Source organism: Thermobia domestica, chromosome 12 (genome assembly GCF_964235325.1).
Source record: "Thermobia domestica chromosome 12, izTheDome1.hap1.1, whole genome shotgun sequence".
NCBI classification, from domain to species: domain Eukaryota; kingdom Metazoa; phylum Arthropoda; class Insecta; order Zygentoma; family Lepismatidae; genus Thermobia; species Thermobia domestica.
In genome coordinates, this window is record NC_137465.1 from 79,643,466 (window position 1) to 79,669,561 (window position 26,096).

A 26,096-nucleotide genomic window follows, 5' to 3' on the forward strand; every position below is an offset into this window, starting at 1 on the left:
ATATAATAGTACTGTGTAAAAATAATGTGCCTCTCCGAATACTAAGTGTCCCTTCCCCCCCCCCCGGATTTTTTTTCTGAAAAGAACACTAGTGTGAAATAGAAATCACGTTTCTAAGTCGTGAGAAATCACCAGATCGATATAAATTATGGCTCAAGAAAATCAATGGGAAAAAATGTACCAAATAAAATCACTCGTGTTCCAAACATCTTGAAGAGCCTGCCTTCGAGAAATCAAGTTTACTAAAAGAAAAGTTAATGTCAGTGGTGGATCTAGACTGGGGCCGGGGGCCTAGGCCCCCCAGTTTTTGAGTGACAAAATTGATTTAAGCTATTATGTAGATATTTTTGAAAGTTTTTAGGAAACATGATATACATATAGTGTGGGTTCTGTCTCCCCCCCCTGAGTTTTTACCGTCTAGATCCACTTCTGGCTAATGACAGGAGAATTATTTACACGCAAACTGAGAAAGAATGCTGTTCCAAGTATATTATTGAAAGGTTTAAAATCCGAGCCATTGAACAAGCACCGATCTATATCCAGTTACCAACGTACAAATATCGTACAAGACGCAATTGATGGTTGTAGTCAAGACGAGGCATTAGAGGGTAATAGAGACGATGTCACTCATGATTCTAAAGATACTGCTTTAGAAATAAGCTATACAATGTGAATTAGGGAGTGAAATATACCGGCTTGTAGAAGGAATCAGTGACGATGACTGTTCCTTAACAAATTGATTCATCGTTTAATTTCTCTGTATCATGTGACAATGATGATGAAACGGGTGATGATTGTTGTTCCGCGGACAGCTATGAGAATATTCTCTTTCCAGCCTTAGAAAAAAAGTAGATATAAACAAACCCATCTGACTACCAGTGGGTCGATGACCAGTGATTGGTTGTTGGTCTCACTGCACTAGTATCCTACCGCAATATAATCCCTACTAAAATAATAATTTCAAATAAAGATATCTGAATTTATCTTGCATATTGTGATAATAAATGAAATATATATAATATTTAACAACAGATGTAGCTTTATTTCAACATCACCTCTATTTGGACATATAGTATTTACTGCGCATGCGTATACGTTTGCGCGCCTACTCCACTCATTTAAAATTATTGTAGAATGCAGAGTTTCATGGCGACGATGTGTGACAATAATCCATTTTCGTCTCGTGTTATAAACACAAAAGAGGACAAAAGGAACAGAGGAAATCTGGTTTATATAAGGATTTAAGAAAATACATATTTCCAACATAGCAGTAGTCAGTGTCAATGCGTTAATTATTTACAAACGAACCATAGCCTTATACTTTGAAACTTATGCGACGACAGTAAGTAAGCAGACGATCTTGCTGTTCATGTCTGTCGCTGCCGAAGCACGTGAGCCGCGGAGTAATACATTTCGCTTTGTTTACGTCTACTTTGTTCTAAGGTTGGAAAGACTTTAAAAGAGATTTAACCGGTGAAGTGTTTTTCGTATTCTGGCAAACTTTACAGATGTTATTTCATTTTTGCCTCATATGTTGCTCTCCTGTACATACCTTGAAGCACAAAATTATAGGGTCAGCGTTAAAAATTGCAACAAAACGTGAAAATGAACATACTTATGTTTGGGAATCGGAAGAATGATTAAAGAAAAGGTACTTAGGTGTTGCAGCAATCTCGTCCATCTATTTATATATTGGTTTCGATTTTTTTTAAAAAACGCTGAACTCATCCTTTATAGGATACGTTTTATAATATTATAAAAATGTTTTTACAACCCACCATCAGATATCATTTTCTACATGCAGATGATATAAAACTTTCTTGTCCATTTAGCAACATTTTGTTTTACTCATTCTAATTTTCGTATTTATAATTCTTTTCCTATGAAATTTACCACAATTATACATTCCCTGATTATACGTATAGTACCAGTATTAAAAAACACCCTGCAAAATCATTATCAAATTATATTCTTACAAGAAGACAGTTATAGATATGCGACAATTATTTTGAACATGAGTGTACATGTGGTACATGTACGTGTGTAATAATGACAAGTTAAATCCGAACAACTACAGGCCGATAATCCTATTGAACATATTTTCCAAAATTTTTTAAACTTTTATTCACAAACACTTGTTTTTTAATGTAAAAGATGTATTGTAAAAATCACAACATGGCTTTTACAAGGGAAATCAGGTGTAACTAATCTCTGTGAAATAACAGATTTTGCCTACTCTGCAATGAAAAATAGATCACAAACTGATGTTATATACATTGACATGAGTAAAGGTTTTGATTCAGTTGGCCATAGATTACTATTAAAAAAGCTGTCAAACACAGGTGTAACACCCTTGTATCTAAATTGTTTGAAAGCTATTTGACTGGTAGAACAAACCAAATTAAAATTGGAAATGTTCTGTCAGATACAGCCAGTATTAGTAATGGTGTTCCTGAAGGTTCTCCTCTGGACCCATTACTTTTCTCTATTTTTATTAATGACTTACCAACAGTCGTAAATCATTCTAATGTTTTACTTTATGCTGATGACGTTAAGCTTTTTAGAGTAGTAAATAATATTGAGGACAACGTTAGGCTGCAAGATGACTTAAATAGAATCATTATGTAGTGCAAAGATAACGGTATGATTATCAATTGTCTAAAAACTAAGTGCATGACCTACAGTAACAATCGCAATACTATGTAAGTCAATACGAAATACAAGGTACTGTAATACAGAAGGTTAACACAATAAAGGATTTACGTGTAACATTTGACATTTTACGCGTTGGAGATCATATACAAAATGTATGTAATGAAGCAAGAAAAATAATTGGTTACCTGTTTAATCAATGGCCTGCTTTCTATCAATCAAATACATATGTACTCTTATATAAATTACTGGTAAGGTCGAAACTAGAATATGCATCGGTGACTTGGAACAGCTTAACAAAGACTCTCGTAAACGAACTTGAGATAGCTCAAAAGTGTTTTATTAGAATACTTTGTTTAAGTTAGGACTTGATTATTACTCTAGGATGTATAAATATTGGATAACATATATTTTAATTTGGAACTACTGACTGACAGGAGAAAATTGATTGAATCTGTATTTGTAAAAAAGTTACTTGACAACCAATGTACTTCAAACTATATTTTAAATGTAGATTTTAAAGTTCTAACATATGGTACAAAGGTAAAAATGTTTATTGCAATCTCATAATAGAAAACATAATTTAATCTGTAGGATTCTAAAAAGCTTTAATGAATGCATCTCTTAAAATATGGCTTTATTTTAGAATTTTTGATAGTATAATTTAGTAGTTTTTATTTTTTTACTTTTAATTTTTCACACTTTGTTTTAATAATTGACGTACTGTCAGTGTTTTATTATTAATAATTTATGTTAAAGATGTAATCACAATTTTATCACTTGTACTATATTATAGTGCTAAAATAATGTAGAATAAGACGAAGTGCTGTATTTTAGCTGTTCTCAGCACGTAAAAATGAAGTTTATTATTATTATTATTATTATTACAGTTAACACATAATCATATTTGTTTGTAGAGAGAGGGCGTTATTGTCTCATTTTCAGTTATTGCACCTCCAGACTTCTGCGTTCTGTTAAGATACATTTTACCCTCTCCCCCTAATATTAATAACCTAATTCGCATGTTGGATGGAATTCATCCCTCTTGAGAAAAATATTCAATTGGCACACTGCACCGAGGCTATATGGTACGTGGTCCTAGAATTCAATATGGAATCAATACCACATGATCTCTCACCGGGATGTAACCTAAGTCTTTTGCGCCAAATATAATTACATTAATCCTGTAGCCACGAAGAAGCTTAAGGACCAGGTTTACTTTTCTTGTATATATACTTCCTAACAATAAGATTGCAATCTCTCGTTTATATTCAACAAGTACATATAGAAATGATAGTTGAACTCTGATATAATGCATTTTTTTATTTCACTTCTGAAGAAGATCAAGTTAATAGATGTGATCTTTAACCCTTTATCGACTGGTGGAACTTTTAAGTCGAGGTCTTTCCAGGTTGTGTTTTATATTATGCAAACACCCTTTTGCTGCTAGTGACCTGATGGGACCCACACTAACCTTCTAATGGTTCAAAGCAAAAGTCACAAGATGGCACAAGGAGCTTCTTAGCGTTCATGTGGGTGGGTGACTAATATGCATAAATTCCCGAGTTTGGATAACATTGTTTGTTTTTGGCTAGTGATTGTGTTGGCTAATATATGAACATTTTTTTGTATTATTTGGAGCTCCAAATATACATATTTTTTTTCGTACTTCATCAGGCAAGGGCGCTGATTTCTCTGTAAATTCGGGGGGCACTGAGACGCAGAAGGTATATAGGGTGAGTTCGCCAATAGTCGACCGCCATCCAATAGTCGACCATTTTTGCTTACTATTGTGTATATAAAATATATCTAATGGTCTTTTGGAGCGGAAAGTGATTCGTGATAAAGCTTGCATCATATACCACCAATGACAATCATTGTTTCCCTCTTCCTTGGCCAGCTGGTCGTCTTTCACCGATAAATTTCGACGTATCTGTAGAAATACGACTCAGGTGCACAGTTTACGACAGCGTGTAATGGGAATCTTCTGCACCTGTTATTTTTCGTTTTTCTGTGGATATAGATAGTACGTGAGGTAAGAAATGTTTTTGTTACAAAACTAAATTATTCTAGAAGCTGTACAGTATAATTTGTCAATAACTGGAAAGTATTAAATTAAAAAATACATTTTAAAATGTGGTCGGAATTTGGCATTTTTTATTTCCCATGCAAACCAATTGTCGACCAAGGGTGGTCGATTATTGGATTATTTGAGAGGGCGCCAAATTGCTTCAAATTATTTCCTGTTTGGTATTAAGGTCTGTTTTTCAACATGCATCTATAAAATTTTTGATTTCGTGACATATTCTAAAAATCGACCGCCTGTTTCTCGTGTTGGTCGACTATTGGAATATTTCTTGCCACCTGTCGACCGCACTGTTTCAAACTATGTTTCGCGTTTTGCTGACTGGAATTTGTTCAGTAACTTAGTTGAAAGTTTCTTTTTATGACGATCTACTATTTCAATGTGAAACCAAGTTTTTTTTTTATATATACGAGAACAAGAAGCCCTCCTCCTGGGTCTAATGGGTAGCACCCGTGCCTTTGGTGCTCTGTGTCCCGGGTTCAATTCGGAGCGGGAGAGCATAAAACGAATTAAAGCGGTTCGAATATTACTATAAACTGTAGGTCCACGTCTTGACATAGTCTCGATGCTAAGAAGAGACGTTAAACCATAATAACCAAAGAAATAAGCAATCAAACGAGAACAAGAATGGTTTCCTGTACGTCTACTACGTCTCCCTAAATGAGAGAAATAATAATAATTTCTTGGAGGCATGTACCAGACACGTTGTCCAGTGCCTAGCCTGCTGGATTACGAATTGGGAATGGAGAGATGTGCGGGTTGAAACCCCAATGCCGGCCCTTCTGACAGGTTTCTTAGGGGTTTTATCAGTTATACCAGGCGCATGTCATGATGTTACCTACATAATAGGCTCTGGCCGACACCTTTCCTCATCCTTCTCCCTCCCTTATCCCGTCCTGTGCCACAGATGCTTAAAGGACATAAATAAATTCAACAAAATTCAAGTAAGTGTTAAAGTATGCTGCTTTGTAATAAAGTCCTGGGTTCAATTTTTCATGGGAATACAATTGGCTCGGAGCTCACGTTAAACTCTAGGTCTCACGTCCTTGGGAGTCATCATCATCCGATTAATGGCAATAAAAAATATCGATTCACTCGGCTCAGGTTTTTTCAGGTCAGAACCTGCTTTCGGGAAGAACACTGAAATATTAAGATTATCAATATTGAAAAACAACTTTTGTTCATATATTCTTGATTACTTGTGCTTTATAATATAGCAATGCATTTTGTTGTTAGAAATATGGCGAAGCATTTTAAATTTTATGTATTTTTGACAGATAGCATGGCTCCGGGATATAAAAGAAATTTTTTCCGCTATTCGGAATTTGATATGCAGTGCGCCTTAGAAGCTGTAAGAACAAAACAACTTTCAGTTCGTGAAGCCTGTAAAAGGTTTGATGTGCCAAAGACAACAGTTTTAGACAAATTACATGGACGGGTACCAGAAACAACTGGGAAGATGGGACGCTGTACTTATCTCAGTGAAACAGAAGAAGAAGCCCTTGCAAACTGGCTTATTGAACTTTCTCAACGTGGTTTCCCCAGAAAGAAGCATGACCTCTTAAATTCAGTACAGAAAATAGTTGTAGACGACAAACGCAAAACACCATTTAAAAACAACAGACCTGGGCAGAAATGGTATGCATCTTTCTTGAAGAGACATCCAAATATTGCAGTGAGGACAGCTGAGCCTATAAATGTCTGCCGAAGTTTCGTAAAAGAAGAATATATACGTTCGTGGTTTCATGATCTTAAGACTTACCTTACCAGTACGAACAATCTTTCCATTCTAGAAGATCCACGTAAAATTTTTAACGCGGACGAATCTTCTTTTCAGTTGTGCCCATCATCTGGAAAAATTTTGGGACCAAAAGGCTGGAAGAATATTTATGAGGTTCAAGATAAGGAAAAGGAAACCCTTACTTTTCTAGGAACATTTAGTGCTTCGAGAGAAACCGTTGCTCCAATGATCGTTTATCCATACAAGTCGCGAGTACCCAGAGATATTGTGTCCAATATTCCCTCTTCGATTGTGATAGGACGATCCGAATCTGGCTGGATGATTAGTGAGACATTCTTTGAGTGGGTCGCCAATGGTTTCAATAAATGGCTATTAGATCACGATGTACCTAAGCCTGTAATACTTTTCATCGATGGTCACAAAACTCACTTAACTTATGAAGTAAGCAAATTTTGTGACAACAACGAGATCATATTGTATGCCCTGTACCCTCATGCAACACACATCTTGCAACCATGCGATGTATCCGTCTTTAAGGCGTTAAAAACAAATTGGAAATTCGTTGTTCGCAGCTATCTAACGGAAAATAATTTATCTTCTATTACAAGAGTTCAGTTTGCACCACTTATTGCAGAGGTCCTAGCAACAGCAGCAACACCGTCAACAATAAAGAATGGGTTTCGCAAATGTGGACTGTATCCTTTTAATCCGGACGCCGTTGACTACACAAAATGCATCAAGAGTGAATGTAAAAGCACAGAGAGTACTTCCACTCAGCCAAATGTTAGTGAAGAAGACCTTCGTACTGCAAGAAAAGTTATTACTGTGTACAAAGATGAACTTCAAAAGGCTGCGGTTGACTTCAACGCTGTTCTTGAAGTTTTGAAACTTCCAGCAGAAAAGCCGATGGACGAAGCACTACAAACTGATGATAAAAGTGCCAACTTACCATTAGATGACGAAGTTGCAGTTGGTGAAATCCCTGTAGTTGATGACAACAATGAACACTTGTCTCAAGCTACTCTCACTGTTGGAAAGGATTTACTAAATGATCTTCTCCAGTCATTGGCTGTTGAAGCCAATCCAAGTGCAACAACTGAAAACAGAGTGAATATAACATCTATTCTAACAACGATACCTGAGGAATTCGATGCCATTGCAGCACAAGAGAAAGATCAAATCAGTATTGTGCCAAACAAAGAATCAGTTATGTCTGCTCCAACAACAGAATCAGAGAGGCCTTTCATTATTATGAGAAAGGAAGCGTCTATTCCAGAACTTATGCCATCAAATGAGAAGAAAGGAAACACATCAACTACACTGAATGAAACTAAACCTATGAAAGATATTCAGCAAGATACTTATTCTCTCAAAGAACCTGCTACTGCAGCTCTGGTTTCTGTACCAGAAGCACAGCAAGAAACAAGGGACGTTGAAAGCGATGCTGTTGCTGGACCAAGTGAATCAAGTCAGAAGAATATCGCAACAACCCCTAAAACTATCAGACCAATATATATAACGCCAAGTTTTAAAAAGCATCTGTTCTGGCCTAAGAGTCCAGTCAAAAAGCCTAAGAAGAAGGTAGAGAAGATACCGTTTGCAATTAGCTCAGAAGAATATCGCCGCGCACTGACTGCAAAACAAGAAGAACAGAAGAAACTAGAGGAGGAAAAGAAACGCAAAAGAGATGAAAGAACAGCAAAAAAGAGCAACAAACTGGAAAATCCAAAGAAACGATCGAAGAAGACGACCACTGCTGTTGTAGGAGAACATCACAATGAAGAAGATGTAATTGATTACGGCGATGGAGCTATATGCGCAGGATGTGGAGTGATAATAAATGATTTTGCTTTGGAAAGTGAGGATAAACCAGTGGGTTGCGATCAATGTGATAAATGGTTCCATCTTCGGTGTACCGAATTATCTGGGTATACATGGGAAGAACTTGCAGATAAGCAGTTCCTGTGCGCAGATTGTACCATATAAATGATTTGAACAAACAATCAGGAACTTACTGTAATTACATGAAAAGATAGCTCAATGTGCTCAAGTAACTCAAAAGAGAAACCTAACACGGGAGAGAAACCTTATCATTGTGAGACGATAACTCGACGTGCTGAAGTAACAAAGGAGAGAAATCTTATCATACATGAGAAGATAACTCGATGTGCTCAAGTAACAAAGGAGAGAAACCGTATCATATATGAGAAAATAACTCGATGTTCTGAAGTAACACAGGAGAGAAACCTTATCATATATGAGAAGATAACTCAAAGTGCTCAAATAACAGAGGAGAGAAACCTTAACATTATGAGAAGATAACTCGATGTGCTCAAGTAACACAGGAAAGAAGCCTTATCACACATGAGAAAGTAATTCGATGTGCTCAAGTGCCACAGGAGAGAAACCTAACACCGGAGAGAAACATATTTCACACAGGAGAAAAGTGAACACTTAGGATTTTCTAAATTATTAGAGACTCGTACTTTGTTTAGGATTTGTAAAACCGTAATATAAGTGATAAGATAACGTGTGCATATAACACAGGAGAGAAGTCTTGTTTCACGTGGAAAATCTATTTAATATTCAAATCCATTATTCCAAATAAAATAGCTATGTATCAAATCCTAATAGCGTGATTCTTTCATTTATAATCACTAAGGAGAAAACCTTAATGAAAATTAAATAAAATCTATACAATCGTTTTGTCAAGTTCAAATTTCGCGAATAATACAATTTCGAAATATCACCTAAGGCAATCAAATACTTCTACGTGATAGAAACGATAGAAATTGCGCGCGGTCGACTAACAGCATGAATGCGGTCGACTACTGAGCGATGACGGTCGACAAGTGGGAATTTTGATGAGTTTTCGTAAAATGTATTTTTATATCATTGCAAAATTTTAAAAGTGAGCAGTTAACACACGGCATGGTACAAAAGAACCCAAATAAAGCAAATAATTCACTTTTGTCAAATACTATGAAATCATCACGCTTTATAAGTGCTTAGAAGTAAGATTTTTTTCAGCGGTCGACTATTGGCGAACTCACCCTATATGAGGATGTTAAGACAAATTGCATTCAAATTATGCCAAATATTGTATATTAATAAATACACTAGTGGGCCCACATGAGCTTTTGGGGGGCCTGGGTCCCCAGGCCCCCCTCCCGGATCGGCGCCCTTGTCATCTGGTAACGTATGATTAATAAAACTAGTAATTACAAATATTTATATATTATTGTGTGTGTTATGGGGTACAATTGCAGGTGGATCACGAAATCTCGTCCCGCTTTTACGCAGTGGCGGGCGGTGTTAGGATTTTCCCTTCGAACCTACGCATTGTTTATTATATTTTCAATATAGATTGTTAGTAGTGATATCTATGTAAAGAAACTGTACCAAACTCTTAACTAATTTATATACTTCCTTTAGATTATATCTTTAGATATGGGGCTAGGGAGCATAATAGGGTAATAATTCTAACATATGAGGGCGTGCATTATTAGGGTCTATCGTAGAGCCTTAGCATCCTGTATTTCATGCAAATGATGTAGAGGTAAGTAATCGTGAATATTGCCGGACGTCTATTCAAACTCTTCACATTTCCTAGTGTCACCATCAACAAATGGGGAACCAACCGATCAAGAGAAGAAAAACACCACTTTTAGTAAGCAATGATATCACTCCAAAATCGAGCGACACATTGGTCTCAATTAGTAGACAAAAGGGATAGATGTGAACTATTTTTTTCGGAGAGGGTTGAATCCAGACTGCACTCGAAATGAACAATCTGCAATGTTTTCTAAGGTAAGTGAAAAGAAAAACTGTTTCTTTCAATTCCATCATAAGCACACTAAATTATCATTTTTTAAATTCAGATATTGTTAAAAGAAACAAATAATCAGTAATTTGAGTACATATATGTGAACTATCATCTAAAAATTTCTTTTAATTTCATATGAGAGGGTAGTGGTTTATGCTGTCTTGAAATTCAAGTACTATCATTTTTCGAACTATTATTTTCTGCTTATTCAAATAATAATAGAAAATAAAATAATCACAAATGATATGTTACGAATTGAATAATAAATTCCGATACCATAAATACACAAAGGTTTTAAATTATTACAATAACATCCGTAATTTTATCTATATAAGGCATGGAAATAAAAATATGTTACTATTATATATTAGTCAATTTCTGCCTGACGTGACTTCTAACAGTAAGTCCCAGACCCCCAAAATCTACATTTAAAAAATAAAGCACTGATTTTGTTTGTTTTTTTCTTAAAGTATGCTATTTGTGACTAAAACAAAGGAAAATAAAAAATATTGGCCAAAAACTAAAACCTCAGGTCATAAAGGGTTAAGAGAGCCATGAAAAAGTATTCTGGTTTGAATTACTATTAGCAACTTTCCTTTGAAGAGAAAATATATTGTGAAATGTTGCATAGCTCCTGAAAATATTTGCTGTTTCATGAAAATTAAAAGTAATATTACTCGTTTACAACACCAACAAACACATTGATTTTTATATCAAAAGATCCAATGTATTTCAGGCAAAAATTTTCTTCTAGACCTTATATCTAAAGAACTACACATGCTGTAACAAAAAAAAAAGAAAAAAAAACAATAACTTGATTTAGCTGTCGCTCAAAAATTTTGTGGACCCTAATCCAAAAAGACATTGAAAGCTCCAATATATTTCAATCAAAAATTTTCTTGTACACCTTATATCTTGAGAACTACATATAGTGTAGCGAAACCCAAACTATCACTTAACTCGATATGGTGTGTTTATTCGCTTTAAAAAAAAAAAAAAAAAAAAAAAAACTCGATTTAGGGGCAGTTCAAAACTTTTGTGACCCCTTATCCAAAAACTAATTATTAACCAAGATCGCAATCTTTTTTTTCTTTTTTTTGATGCATTGTTTTCAATTTTTTGATGCATTTCCTAAAATTCTTGACCAAGATCGCAATCTTTTGATTCATTTTTTTTGGATCATTCCTAAAATTGTTGTTAACTGTTGTTAACTCCGAGACAATTGTCATTGTCATTTACAACCAATCAGTACTCAAATTATCTCCCCATACCCACTTCCTTTCAAAACTTTTGCGCACATATCGCAGAATTCTGAAACATGGATATTTGGAAGGCATACTAGTTCGTTAGTGATTTTTTTGACCCAATTATAATAGGTCCCATACTTTTGGAGCTAAGGAACTTTAAAGTTAATTTTCCGTTCTTTTCGGCAGCTTATAACTTTCAAAGACTGCATTTTCTACCCTACATGTTAGTTAGATGTTTTCTTATTTCGAAGTCCCTTACAGGAAAGCTATCTTAATGGTTGCTTTGCTTCTATTTCAGCACCCGGATTGAAGCCATTTTATCTAGTTTATACGTAAGCGTCAAGGGGGGGGGCTATAGCCCCCATACCTCCCCTTGGATCCGCGATTATAGAATATATATATATAGTGGCGGACACAGGTTATGATCAAAGGAGGGGCTAAACCATAATTTGCCGTTTTATCCAGTGTAAAGCAGAATTGAAGCCCATTTTATCCAGTGTAAACCTGAGCGTCAAGGGGGGCTATGGCCCCGTATCCCCCCTTGGATCCGCCCTTGTATATATATATATATATATATATATATATATATATATATATATATATATATATATATATATAGATAGATAGATAGATAGATAGATAGATAGATATAGATGTAGATAGATAGATATAGATATATAGATAGGTAGATATACACTATATATATTGTTTATACGAATGCTACAGGTCTGGTGAATAAGTGACTAATATTATGAGGTAAGGTGCTCATCTGCCCTTGTTCCACTTTTCACTAAATATTGCGGAAATGAGTGAATAATATTACTATCCCAGTAAATTAGTCAATGTTTTCTATTTGGTCTTTGCCCACTACTTTGTCTAGTCAACAACGTTATAATTAAGCTGAAGACGTATTCTTTGAGAATGGAAGCCATATCGACAATAAGAACTATTTTATTAAGTATGAATACAAATAATTTATATAATTACGAATAGAAAATTTAATATCAGCTTGTTACTTTCGCAATATTCTTAAAATGTGAAAAAGTAGGACTGTATGGATGAGCATACCACTAATTACACTTACGGTAAAAATGAACAATAATCGATAAGAGAGTTTACTTACCTAAAGTTTCTAAAGCGAACATAACGCCAAAACCTGTAAGGACTGCAAAAAATTGTAGTAATCCTGCTTGACACTTTGCACGTTCTCGTGGAAGTATTTCAAAGAACGTAATATATAAAAGTGTACCAGCAGCCAGACCTTGTAACACTGACACTGAAATACTGTTGCTATTTGATTCATCACCTGTCAACACAATTCCTAGTATAATCCCGAACATTGACAATATTGAGAACACTCCCATATAAATGGCGTGATATCGAATATTGCAGGCTTGATTGGACATGTGTGATATCATTTCCATACCCAAGCAGAACGCGATTACGAATTTATGAGCAGCGACTGCGCCGAAAAGGAAAAGCACATCTTCCGTTGACATCTGTAAACCGACAGCCAAACCTTCAATTGCAGAATGTATTGAAAGAGCACACAAAGCTAAAAGTCCACGAATTGAACTAAGAGCGATTGTACCCGATTCTAAACAATTTTGTTGTTCGTGAGAATTCATTGTTCCATAATTATGAATACCAGATGACTCTCTCAGAAATGTATTGCTTGAATTTCTTCTCGTATCCGCATCTAAGAGATTTTGTGTTGCAGGACAATGATGTTCTGTATTTACATCATGTTCGTGATATTTATGTAGTCGTGTGTACAACACTGCATGAACTATTTCTTCCAGCAGATATACTAAAAAGAAACCACAACACAAAAAAACTTCTGGCAAAGGAACAGAAAAAAAAATATCACTTTTTATCAGATCTTCAATCCCTTCTCGTACTTCAGGTAGCATATGAATGAAACTCGTTGCCAGTAAAACACCTGCGCCAAAGCATAAGAGCACTGATAGTATTGTTTGAGATGGAGGCGAACGTTCACATGCATGCTTTGTCCAGCGTAATTTTGATGCTATTTTTAAAGGTATCATTCCCAAAATAAATGATCCTAATCCCAATATAAACATTGCAACTAACTTTGCTCCTACTGGACCCATCTTGTTGAAGTGAATTATTATCACTTTGTTGGTTCTTAGAACGACTCGCTGGCTTACAGATAAAACAAGAACCACGTGATATATTTTTCTTTAAAAAGTGTGCTTTTGAGGTCAATAATCGATAAGAAGTCAAGACGGATTGATAACAACTATAAACACCAGATATTCTGTATGATCGAAAGTATTTTTTGTTGATTCTTTCTTTGTACCGAGGATTTAAATACAGCTATGTGAAGTTGTCCCGCTCCTCATCAGGCCTGCATTGACGCGGAACAGAAGGGGCTGGGCCCCGTAAATTTTAATTGTCCAATAAAATTGTCACGGTAGGCTTGCAAATGAACTATAATGTTGTGATAATCTATAATATGGTTGGATCGGCCCCACCTAACTTCTATCAGCCTCCCTACATTTTGGGGATGGCTGCGGGCCTGCCCCTCCTCCCATCCCATTCGATATTATAAAATTAAACGTCATTACTAATTAGGTCATAATTAGTTACTATGTGTTCACTACTCGTATGTCCCCTAATTTGATTCAGGATTATTTACGGAGAGAGGGCCTGAAACAAGGTGGGGGACAAATGCACACTTGAAGCCTTGCATACTCAAATCATAGAACCATCCAAATCACCACTAATAATTAGGTCATAACTTCGCTATGTTCCGTAATCTGATTAGCCTAATATTGAGACAAATCGAACAATAAAGTAAGTTGGGAACAATGACAGAATTTTTATTTTCCAAATTGCAAGAACGATGTAAAAAAAATATTAAATAGTACCAATATAATGTGTCCTACTTTGTTCAATACAATCGCTAATATTGGGACAGCATACAATCAGGATAAATTAGGGACAAAGAATTTTATGTTGCAAATACAATGAACCATAAGAAGCTTGACTAAATAGTTAAATCGTAACTTTTTCCAAATTATTTACTATATCCCATAATTTTTCAACATTATTTAAAGAGACAGCGTCTCACACAAATTGTATGTAGGAGGAGGTTAAATTTTACACTTGAACACACAATGTCTCAGAAATATTCCAAACCCCTACCAATAATTAGCCTTAATTTGTTCCAATTTGTTTGCTATGTCCCATTACTTGTCTATGTTTATTTATAGAAAAACCGTTGGAAACAAGGAGAAGGAGAGGAGGGACTTCACACTTCCATGTTACATAAGCAATCCAAGCTACCATTAATAGAGGAATATGGGGAAATGACACAAAACGGTGAAGCTTTTTTGTGAGGTATGAACCACAGAATTTCATCATATATTTTATGGTCCTTCCTGTTGTATACACGACTCCAAAAGTGCATTACCACCTGCAATTCTCCTTTTCCTGCAATAGCAGCCAACCCAAAAAGCTCGGCGGTAGGGTTGGTTGCAAATTCAAAAGGCGTTAGACTAAACCTCAATTTTGTCACAAATATATCAATGTGGCAAACTGCAAATAAGAGAATAAAACAAATTGTTAAGAATGACAATTTTATTATTGTGACGGAGTTGGATGACATCAAAAGTTACAAAACGATTTACTTAAGCAGTTCAAACAAGATGTATGGTAAGAAACAGATATAAGAAGAAAGCATTTCTCTCTTTCCCCAGACCCCACCCCAAAAAAACTCATAAGAAGAAAAAGTTTTGTAATATAAAGGTTTCATATAAAAGCCTAACAGCACAAAAACAAATAGCTAAACGAAACGAAAAAGAGATAAACACAGAATAGGGGCACCAGTGGCGTAGCAGACTTTCGGCCCTCCCATGCAAGATAAAAGGATGGGACCCTAGTTGCAAACCCCATTGTTATTATTATTATTATTATTATTATTATTATTATTATTATTATTATTATTATTATTATTATTATTATTATTAAAAAGTCGTTTCATTTTCAAAATTTCTGACTCTGCCTAAAAGCATGAATGCATATAGCGATCATGTGTGCACGGTTTGTCAATGAGCAGTCCCAAAGGCCAAAAGGGGTGAAAATTTCTAAGAGAGAGAAATAAAAAAACCTTTTTTATGGTAAATTCTAGTTCAAAGTTCGAAGCACTTGATTTGCATGTGATTTTTTGTTTCTTTTTTCAGGGAACAGAAAAGTTCTGGCGCCTAAGAAATTATACCATATAATATTGCAAATTTGCAAGTGGATGTATTTACATTGCAATTTGTGGTAATAAAGATATTATGATTAGAAAACAATATTGTAAAAAGTAAGTTTAATTTCTTCATCCATTGCAAGTCTTAGGGGTCCTTTATACCTCGCCCCCCCCGAATATCTATATCGAAAATTTAGAATGATATATTCATGTCCATATATTTGCGATATCGAATGTTGATATATGATAATATAGATATCGACGATAGGTATATATCGAAATATCACAGGCCCAGGTCCGAGAAGTGATGCTTGAAATATACTGGAATCAACAATCCAATTCTAAATAAGTTCTCCATTTCCGTATTCAATTGTAATGTACCATTACAATCACATGTAATATATTTGATGGGAGGGTGCCCGAAATTTTTTGCACCGACTGTACTTGACGTTCAGCAAAAAATTTCTGGCTGTTCATATAACTCATCATTTTGTTTGTTATCCTATTCCAAATTAATCTGAAAGACTGTAAAAGCTCATTAGGAATCATATTTTTGGGGATTAATATCTTTATTCATATATTAAATTAGTTATAAATCTTGTATATGGATGTTTTAATGGCTGATTACAAGATCTTACGGTGTCAGTGCTATTCGGAAATGTAGGCAAACCATTGGACGGAAATTTTGGAATCAGTAACCAATCTAAAATTTTGGCAGAATTTTCTGGACCTCTCCACAACCCCTCTCCTAGATACCCATGCCATCTAAAATCTAGTTTAATCCAGATATTACTATTTTTTACTTGCTTCAGAGCCCCACCACCAAAAAAGCTGTTTTGATTGGTGCAATTACTGACGCGATATATCAAAGCGCCAACATCTTGACTTCTTTTGTTGAAACCTGCTGAGCAAGCTCTATAATATCTTATGGTGACGATTTAAGCAGATTCTACCCAAAAACTGCAGATTTTCAGGTAAATACGTAATACAAGAAAAAAAAGAACATGGCTGGAAGCTGTCAATAGTTGAGAACAGAAAATTTATCAGTTATAAAAGCCATAGAAGTTAGTTGATATACGAACATTAATTTCTGTGACACCATAGTTGACAACAGGAACCGTGATGGATAGAATTCAGGATAGTGTGTGCATTTAATCTCTTTTCCCAAACCCAGTGTGCAGTTCAGTGAATCGAATAGTTAAATTTCCCTCTTGCCCCTCCTAAATCAGTGTAGGTTCGTTCAGACCTGTCCGTTCAGTAATCTGTCTGTGTAGGTAGTACGTGATTTTTTAAATATATATATGGCGGTATTTTTAGGTCTGTTTGTAGTGTTAGTAACCATCAGCATGTACGTTTAAATCAAGCAGAAGGGCTCCTATTTACTCCCAAATTGGTTACTGTATCCAGCGGGGATGGGTTGAATATAGTTTTTAAGGTCCCTTTCCCTTCAGGGAAGGGCCAATTTTTTCAATAAATAGTTTGGTCACTCAATAAATAGTTCGAATCAATAATGTAAATTTGGCGAATACAAGGGCAAATTGGCCCTCTTCCTTCCTTTCCTTTAGTCTTGCGTGGAGCCGATTTAATATGGTAAAATTTGAGTTCAGGTTATTTAGTAGTGTTTATTAGTGTACGTTATAACATTTATTAATGCATTCTGTAGTTATAGTTTATGACATGTGTGTGTTTGTAATGTAGTATTATTAGTAGTGATTGTAGTTGTGAGTGATGGTATAGTGCGTGAATTAACTAAGAGTGAGTAGGAAGGGGGCGATTATGTCGCCTTCCACATATACTACATGAATTAAGCAGGGTTTATCTTCTTTTACCTGGCCTACGTATGCTAAGGGATTACACTATGATTACAGTGTTTTATGTATTTATTACGTTAAGTAAGCAAGAAATTAACGTGAAATTAAGCCAGAACTTTTGCTAAAAGGCGACATTTCATCATATAGTATGATGTATATAGGATAATTAGTTTTTTCAATTGAAGTAATGACTGCAATTATCCTGGATTGACAACGCGTGTTAGATGGTGCCGCTGGCGCCATTACTGTCTGACCGTAGTGCGAGTTTGCTTTATACTTTCCCCGTCCGTCCACTTTGTATATTACCGACTGCCCGACAGCAGCGCTGTATTGAACGTTAGCTTTCCGCTCGCGCCATTACCATTGCGAGTTTTCACCCCGCCCGCTTTGTATTTTGCCGCTCGGTAGCCGTGGACGCTAATGGTATTTTCCTTTTATAGATACCGACACACTTTGTATGTTGTCCGATACTTTAAGTAAGAAGAGAAAGTTTACTTACCTTTGATTACATTTTGCTGGGTATTTCCTGGTTGTTTGTTGTTGCAGATGTATATAATTTATGTCCATATTGCAGTGTTGTCTGTAATGATAATAATTACAGTGATTCTTTTTTCCCTAAATAGGTAAATTTTCCTTTTCTTTAGGGATTTTTTGCAGTGTTGCAGCGAAAAAGGTAACTAGATTTTCGATAATTTGTATGTAAGCTATTGATTGTTTCCTTTTATGTACAGTGATTAGACTACGTATAGTTACCTATAATATAATTTTTTACGTAATGAGACCAAACCCTAATTATGAATTATACTTTTACTTTCTATTAGATTAATTATGAATTTACCTTGCACTTTTTTTATTTATATAATTGGAAATGGTCAATATTAATTAACCTATAATACTTACCATATGTATATACTTACGTATGAAGAATTGAGCTTTGCCACTTGTGGTTTTTGATGGACGGATTTCTTTTTTCAAAATGGCGGCGTTGCGTGATTGCTGAACAGAGGTTCCTCCATAGTAAGAGTTTGAAATGCGAATACACGCGTTTTGCTTGCATTTCTTTTTTTTTTTTTTTTTGCTAGCCGACTACGACTAGCACCCGTCCAAAGGGTACCGCCCTTTATATCGGGAAGTGGGTTACAGGGAATAATACTTTTCGTCTCGTCTCAATTCTCATCTCCAAAGAGAGACGAAAATTTTGAGTTAGCCTTGACCTGTCTCGAAGTAAAATGTTAATTCTCATGTTATTTTGTTTGTTTTAGAAACAAGATGAGAAATACCTCTTCTCGTGAGCAACATTAATCCAAACCGAAATATTCTTTCCAAATGTGACGTTTCTGCTTGTAATGGTATGACCTGAGCGATAATTATCTTCTAGCTTTTAATCTTTTACGAGATAATAATAATAATTATTAGTTTATTATTATTCCTGAAGATTTGATAGTTCAAGTGTTGAAACATCCGAGTATTCAAATATCTGAATATAATAAAACGTAGGTTATCGCTGAGCAATCGCCATCAAAAATCCTTTAAAAAATTACAACGTGCATTCGCACAAGCACCTTGACCACTGGACCGCGATTTCCGGAATTTGTACGGTTTTACTTTCGGAAGTTCGGAAAGTAATAATTCCGCAATTGACTATCCCAAGTTTATACACAACCTTTCAGAGCCTAAGCTAGTAGTTGTGTACAAACAAACAAGTAATGCAAAGCATTTTGTACCTGCAATACGTCATGTATTAAAATCCGACAGCAGTTTCAGTATCTAACCAGAAATTGCATGTATCTAGCTACTGGAAGCTGAAGTATGAAGAATTGTATTGTGTCTTATCTTTTTGTGTCTTATACAACCCTGCAAACCACTGAATATCTAAACGGCTTTCGTTAAATCCAAGTTGTAGTACTCACAGTTACATCCATTTGTGTCTATATGATCGTGTTACTAAAGCTTACTCTATGATAGCGTTAGTAAGTCTTCCTCTGCTCTCCCGTAAAGTTGTGATACGATCTACTACAGAATAAAGAACCAATTATCAATTTAACCAGTTTGTTGTATTACTACACATCTGCTTCCGCCTCTGTCAACTCTAGTTGTTCTCTCTGACGCGACATATTTGCTTTTTATACCCCTTTCTTCGTTTACTGAACTAAACAGTAACTATTCTGAAATATACTACTGCGCATGCCTGGTAGATAAATATTTCTGATGCCAATAGTTAACGTTTTGTCCAAGGAATGTTCTTTTTCTTATTCCCAGCATGACCCTTTTATTACATTATATGAAGAGCATGTAGGTCTAAATACCTCATGTGTTACATAGAATGTAGGTTTAACTCTTCCAGCAAAGAAGAAACATGTGATCATAGTATACAACCCACAGAAGTGATAGCTGGCAATAGAGTGGACGTAATCCCTAACGACACAAAGAGTGAGCGGTGCCTTCCCCGCTGGTCTAGTGGCTAGCACGTGCGACTTTGGTGTATGGTGTCCCGGGTTCGATTCCCGGCGGGAGAGCATCTATGATTTTTAACTGTTCTCGATGTTTCTGTTTTCGTGTCCCTGTCGTTATAAGTTATTAGAAAAAGCAAGTTAAACGAGTGAAGCAAGTAAAATTAGCAATAAGTAAGTTACTGAAACACGTTCGGTGAGTCAGTTAAAAAAAGGTGGACAAAGTACTGGCTTTTCGCGGCGTCCATGCGAGTTCGAATCTATCTCGGCTCGATTTTTTATCCATTTGAGAGAAAGTATTGTTTCTTTTCGGTACAGGTAGTCACTTTTTTCGTATTTTTCGCCGTCCTTTACAGTTAAAATAACTGGCTATTCTTATTCTTTCTGCGAATGATGGATCTTCTCTTTGGTTTCATGTCAAACGTGCACACTTAATGAAAAGACGCTGTTGATAATAATAATAATAATAATAATAATAATAATAATAATAATAATAAAAATATGAAATATTACAAGCTAACTCGTGTGTATATTTCGACAATATAATTTTATATTATTATGTGGAAATAAGTAAGGCTGGCTGGCGCCCGCCCCATAAGTTTTTCGATGCGCCTTATGGGTCCAAGGTGTCCAACGTTGGACCCATCTCACTATCACCTCCTATTCTCTCGATATAAGTTATCGACATTTTGCCTAAAGAGGGCTCTGCCGTGACTCCATGACTACCCATGACAATGACTCTTCGTTCATTTTGCATTGAAATCGCTAGTTTTTCTGAGTACTATGAGTGCATACTGTCCAACGTTGCTCCCATCACTCTATAATTTCCCGTTCTCTCAATATAAATTGCTAATATTTTGTTTGTTACGGAGATATGGCGTTACAACCATTACGTTTGAAGAAGAATTGAGGAAGATATTGCCTTGCCACAAACAACACCTATTATTATTATTTATTATTATTATTATTATTATTATTATTATTATTATTATTATTATTATTATTATTACTTTGTTTTACTTAGGCCTAACATTAATGTTACCTACCTTTATTTGCATTGCAATGTGTTACTAAAAACAAATCAAATAACACTCCTCGCCATTCAGGCTCCCGAACTCGAAATACATGATTTACATTTCTCTGTGTTAGGGGAAAGCACATTTATTATATTATTCTTTCAAATAACACGTTTCACAAGTTACTTCACTTTCAATGTGTAATTTCATATCGTCACTAACAATCATCTTGTTCCGATAGGGAAATAACCCTCTCCTGCAAAAAAAAAAGCCTCACCGTAGCGAAAGAGCGTGAACCTTCTTTAGGCCATTAATCGGGTCCAATATTTCAATAAGTCCCTGCACACAAATATTTCAGTAAAACAGGAAAAGTTATTCAAACTTTCTGAATACCTATTTATGGGCGAAATTTGGTTCCCTTGGAAGTTTTTAAGAGTTTCAAGGGCCGCCATTTTGAACATTTTCATCTGATTATTCTGGTTAACGAACTCATCAAGATATTTCAACAATTAATGTTTGTGCCAAGTTTCGTCTCAATCCGCTGAAAATTAGGGTGGTTATGGCATTCACAAATAGCGTTATATATCACAAATAGCGTAAAACAAAGTAATAATAATACACGTATTGACTAGCCTAACCTAAACAGAAGCCTCTTACTTGCTAACGTAGAAACGTAGTCGGGAGGTGTAAGGCATGTAGAAATTGTATTTTTAATAACCATGAGTATTTTCCACTTCCATGTTTTTCTTTTTACTTTTTGCAGCTACATCGGAACGTTCAATTTTTATTCTTTACTAATTGCAAATGGCGTTTACATTCAAAATATGAGGAATTTGGTGGCATTTGTTCGGATATTCTTCTCTTTTGAAATGAAGAAAAGAATAAAAGCAATACGCAAAGACAAAAAGTATTATCAGTACTAGACATTACCAATAATAATTGCTACGAAAAAGTAAATACGACCTCTTTTACCATCTCTCATGAACTTTATGTATTATTAACAAAAGTTTTTAAAATATCCTTCCCGAGGATTCGAACTGGCGACCTTTGCATTTGTAAGCCAGCACCTTAACCACTTCACCAACATCATGGCATATTTCTTGTATTTGTGTTTTTTGTTCCCACTTCGACAATTTTTACTCTTTTTTTCTAAGTTTAACAGCTGTTTCTGGCTTTCTCTTTCGGTGTCGTCCTTTATTTACACTATTCACTATTCGTATTCACAGCCTGTGCCCCTCTGCAATGTCTTATTTAAATTAAACTTTTCTTTTTGCCCCTCAGTAAGAATTTGATTGATTTAATTCTCATACTCTCCATGGATGGAGCGCAGGAATGCCAGACTCGAAAAATAGGTGTACATTTACTTTCCTGACAGACAATACCTGGCAAATAGTCTGCTGAGCTATTCCAGAAGTGTTCCCGGTGTATGGGAGACAGATTGTGTTCTTCATTCACAGTTTCTTTTGCACTTTTGGTCCTTGTTGTCAGTGTCCTTCGTTCTGCTCCTTTTCAGGGCCATATTTATATCTCGCATTGAGTATCCATTCTGTAGCATGGCGCTGCGAAGGTGATTAAATTCCTCTGTTAAACTATTCTTGTCGGAGATGGAGAATGCTCTATGTGCTAAAGTGTTGAGAACTCCAAGCCGTTGAGCTTTGTGATGGAAACTGTTTGCGTTCAGATATAAATCTGTATGTGTTGGTTTCCTGTATACCTTTTGGCCTAGGCTGCCATCCCGTCTTCTGTATATCAAGATGTCAAGAAATGGTAGACGTCCATCTTGTTCAACTTCCATCGTGAATTTAATATCCGGATGCTGGCTGTTGAGATGCTGCCGGAATTCCTGTAAGGAGTCGCGTCCATGTGGCCAGATGGTGAAGGTGTCATCAACATATCTATAGAAATGTGTGGGTGCAAGTGGTGCTTTCTTCAGTGCTTTCTGTTCAAAGTGCTCCATATAAAAATTGGCTACTGCAGGTGAGAGTGGATAACCCATGGCGACGACGTCTGTTTGCTCATAGTACTGACCACGGTATAGGAAGAAGGTTGAATTGAGAACATGTTGAAAGACATCCAATATCTCACGCCGGAAGTGTTTCCCAAGAAGCAGTAGTGTATGCTTAATCGCAACTCTGGTAAACAATGATACCACGTCGAAGCTAACCATAAGATCTTTGGAAGAGATCTTCATCGTCTTCAGGCTTTTTACAAACTCAGTTGAGTTTTTCACATGGTGTTCAGACTTGCCCACGTATGGTTGGAGTAATGTTGTAAGGTACTTGACCAAAGAATATGTTGGGCTTCCTATTGCACTAACAATTGGTCTCAGGGGTATCTCTGGTTTATGTATTTTTGGTAAGCTATATAGTTTCGGAGGTATGCTGCAGTGTGGTGTAAGTTGTTTGCGTGTATCTTCGTCCAGTCCCGACTTCTTTAGAAGGGCTAAATTTTGCCATCACACCGAAGAAAATTCCGGCCATAGACATCATTGCCAGCATAGAACAAGCAGTTAGCAATCTTCCCAACGATACAGCAGAAGAAATACATCAGGAAGCCAGTGTGGTCCTGAAAAGAGCCGTCATGCCCAGACCAAACATTACTAAAGCCGAATGGATCGCACTTAAAGCATTAAGAGAAGACGCAAATATAACTATTCTACCAGCTGACAAAGGAAACTGTAGTGCTTCCCACAGATGTCTATCAAGAGAAGATTTCACAGTTACCTCGAGATACAGCATATACCACCTTGTCACGAGATCCAACATCTGCAGTAGAAAGAAGAACAGCCTCACTACTAAAGAAGTCGGGACTGACCGAAGATACACGCAAACAACTTACGCCACACTGCAGCATACCTCCGAGACTATATGGCTTACCAAAAATACATTAACCAGAGATACCCCTGAGACCAATTGTTAGTGCAATAGGAAGCCCAACCTATTCTTTGGCCAAGTATCTTACAACATTACTCCAACCATACGTGGGCAAGTCTGAACACCATGTGAAAAACTCAACTGAGTTTGTAAAAGGCCTGAAGACGATGAAGATCTCTTCCAAGGATCTTATGGATAGCTTCGACGTGGTATCATTGTTTACCAGAGTTCGGATTAAGGATATACTACTGCTTCTTGGGAAACACTTCCGGCGTGAGATACTGGATCTCTTTCAACATGTTCTCAATTCAACCTTCTTCCTATACCGTGGTCAGTACTATGAGCAAACAGACGTCGTCGCCATAGGAACTTAATCACCTTCGCAGCGCCATGCTACAGAATGGATACTCAATGCGAGATATAAATATGGCCCTGAAAAGGACCAGAACGAAGGACACTGACAACAAGGACAAAAGTGCAGAAGAAACTGTGAATGAAGAACGGAAGAACACAATCTGCCTCCCATACACTTCTGGAAAGCTCAGCAGACTATTTGCCGGGTACAACATCAGGACAACACAAACCTCCAGCAAAAATAAAAAAAACTTAATGCGATCAACCAAAGACGACCTGGGCCTCCGAACTCCTGGAGTTTACCGCATCCCATGTGAATGTGGTAAGTCATATATAGGACAAACAGGACGAACCATTGAAGCCAGATGCAAAGAACACAACAGTTACATCAGACTAAACTAACCAGAAAAACCCAGACTGGCTGATCATAGCATCAAACAGCAACATAAGATTTTGTTCACAGATGCCGAGATAATAGCAAAATGCTCAAGAGTTTGGGACAGGAGGATAAAAGAAGCCGTTGCAATCACACAAGAAAAAACGAACCTTAACAGAGACACAGGATTCCAACTGAGTAAAACATGGACACCAATCATATCCCGCCATTTCAAGCACCAATCAGAATCCGCCATTTCAACCACCAATCAGAAGAGTCCAATCATACATACATGAGTATATATATTCCATACACTCCATTGTACCATCATACTCGCCTGAAGATGAGGACGATGTCAGCCCTCGAAACGTCGCAAGATATAACAGTATTTACCTGGCTGCCCGAGAAGACCTGTTCACTTTTTAACTCGTTTTACTCCAGGTCTAATAGGTAATAGACAGTGGCGAATCTAGCCCGGGGCCGGGGGGCCGAGGTCCCCAGTTTTCTGAGTGACAAAAATAATTTAAGCTATCATTTATGTATTTCTTGAAGTTTATAGTAAACTCATGATATACCTATGATAGATGGAGTTCTGGTAGCCCCCCTTCAGTTTTTACCTTCTAGATCCGCCTCCGGTAATAGAATTTGTCATTATTGTTGAAAGCCTGTTGCGCAGAGGAATTTTTGATTGATTGATTGATTTTGAGTTTTACGTCCCGTTCAGCAGCGAGGCTATATGAGACGTGGACCTACTGATTAATGTGGAATCCGAACCACATGAGCTCCCGCCGGGAATCGAACCCGCGTCTCCCGCGCTAAAGGCGCGTATGCTAACCGCTTGGCCACGGATGAGCTCTACAGAGGAATTGTATTTATAGTTAGTAAGCTCAGTACATGTAATATACGACTGATGTATTAATACAGGAGGATTAATTTCTTAATCATACAGTGCTATAACTTCAACGAGTTTACAGTGATACTAATAATTTGATATGCAAATGTAATATACTGCGAGCGAAGTGAGCAGGAATTTTTATTCTTGCCATGTTCGGAAATGAAAACATGAAAACTTGGAGCTCCATTTATATAATTTGTTTCCTTTTATTAAAAACCTGGGGCGCCCCCTAATAAACCGAAACGTCCTGCGCCCGTAGGCAATGCCTACCCTGTTTACCCTGTTAATACCCCACTGAGAGGACCCCAAACAACCGTGGAAGTAAATGAAACTTTTCTCGCACGTAGGAATTATAACAGAGGCCACAAATTAAAAAAGAAAACAAGTCATCGTCTTTGGTATGTAATGTAAGGAAACCAAATGCGCCTCTGTTATCAAAGTGACCAATAAACCAAAACGGTATTATGGCCATATATGAAAAAAATATATAATAAACGAGGAACAAATCAATCAACCCCCGAGTTCGTATGACATCACTTCTCATCATATC

At 36.3% G+C, this 26,096-nt stretch overlaps 2 protein-coding genes across 2 annotated transcripts in view; both read right to left on the reverse strand.

Moving 5' to 3' along the window:
• LOC145666531 (zinc transporter ZIP1-like) overlaps positions 1-13,724 on the reverse strand; it is a 162,826-nt gene extending 149,102 nt beyond the window's left edge. Inside the window, exon 1 of the mRNA XM_081733830.1 lies at positions 12,676-13,724. Within this exon, the coding sequence (XP_081589956.1) occupies positions 12,676-13,666 (991 nt within the window). The 5' untranslated portion in view covers positions 13,667-13,724. The remainder of the gene's footprint in view (positions 1-12,675) is intronic.
• Positions 13,725-22,495: 8,771 nt separating this feature from the next.
• LOC145666002 (uncharacterized) lies at positions 22,496-23,239 on the reverse strand. The gene has a single exon (XM_081733107.1). The coding sequence runs from the start codon at positions 23,237-23,239 to the stop codon at positions 22,496-22,498; it is 744 nt and encodes a 247-aa protein (XP_081589233.1).
• Positions 23,240-26,096: the final 2,857 nt, after the last annotated feature.

Coding starts and splice junctions, on each gene's coding strand:
- LOC145666002 (XM_081733107.1), bottom strand. CDS start 23,239: ATGAAGATCTCTTCCAAAGATCTTATGGTTAGCTTCGACGTGGTATCA.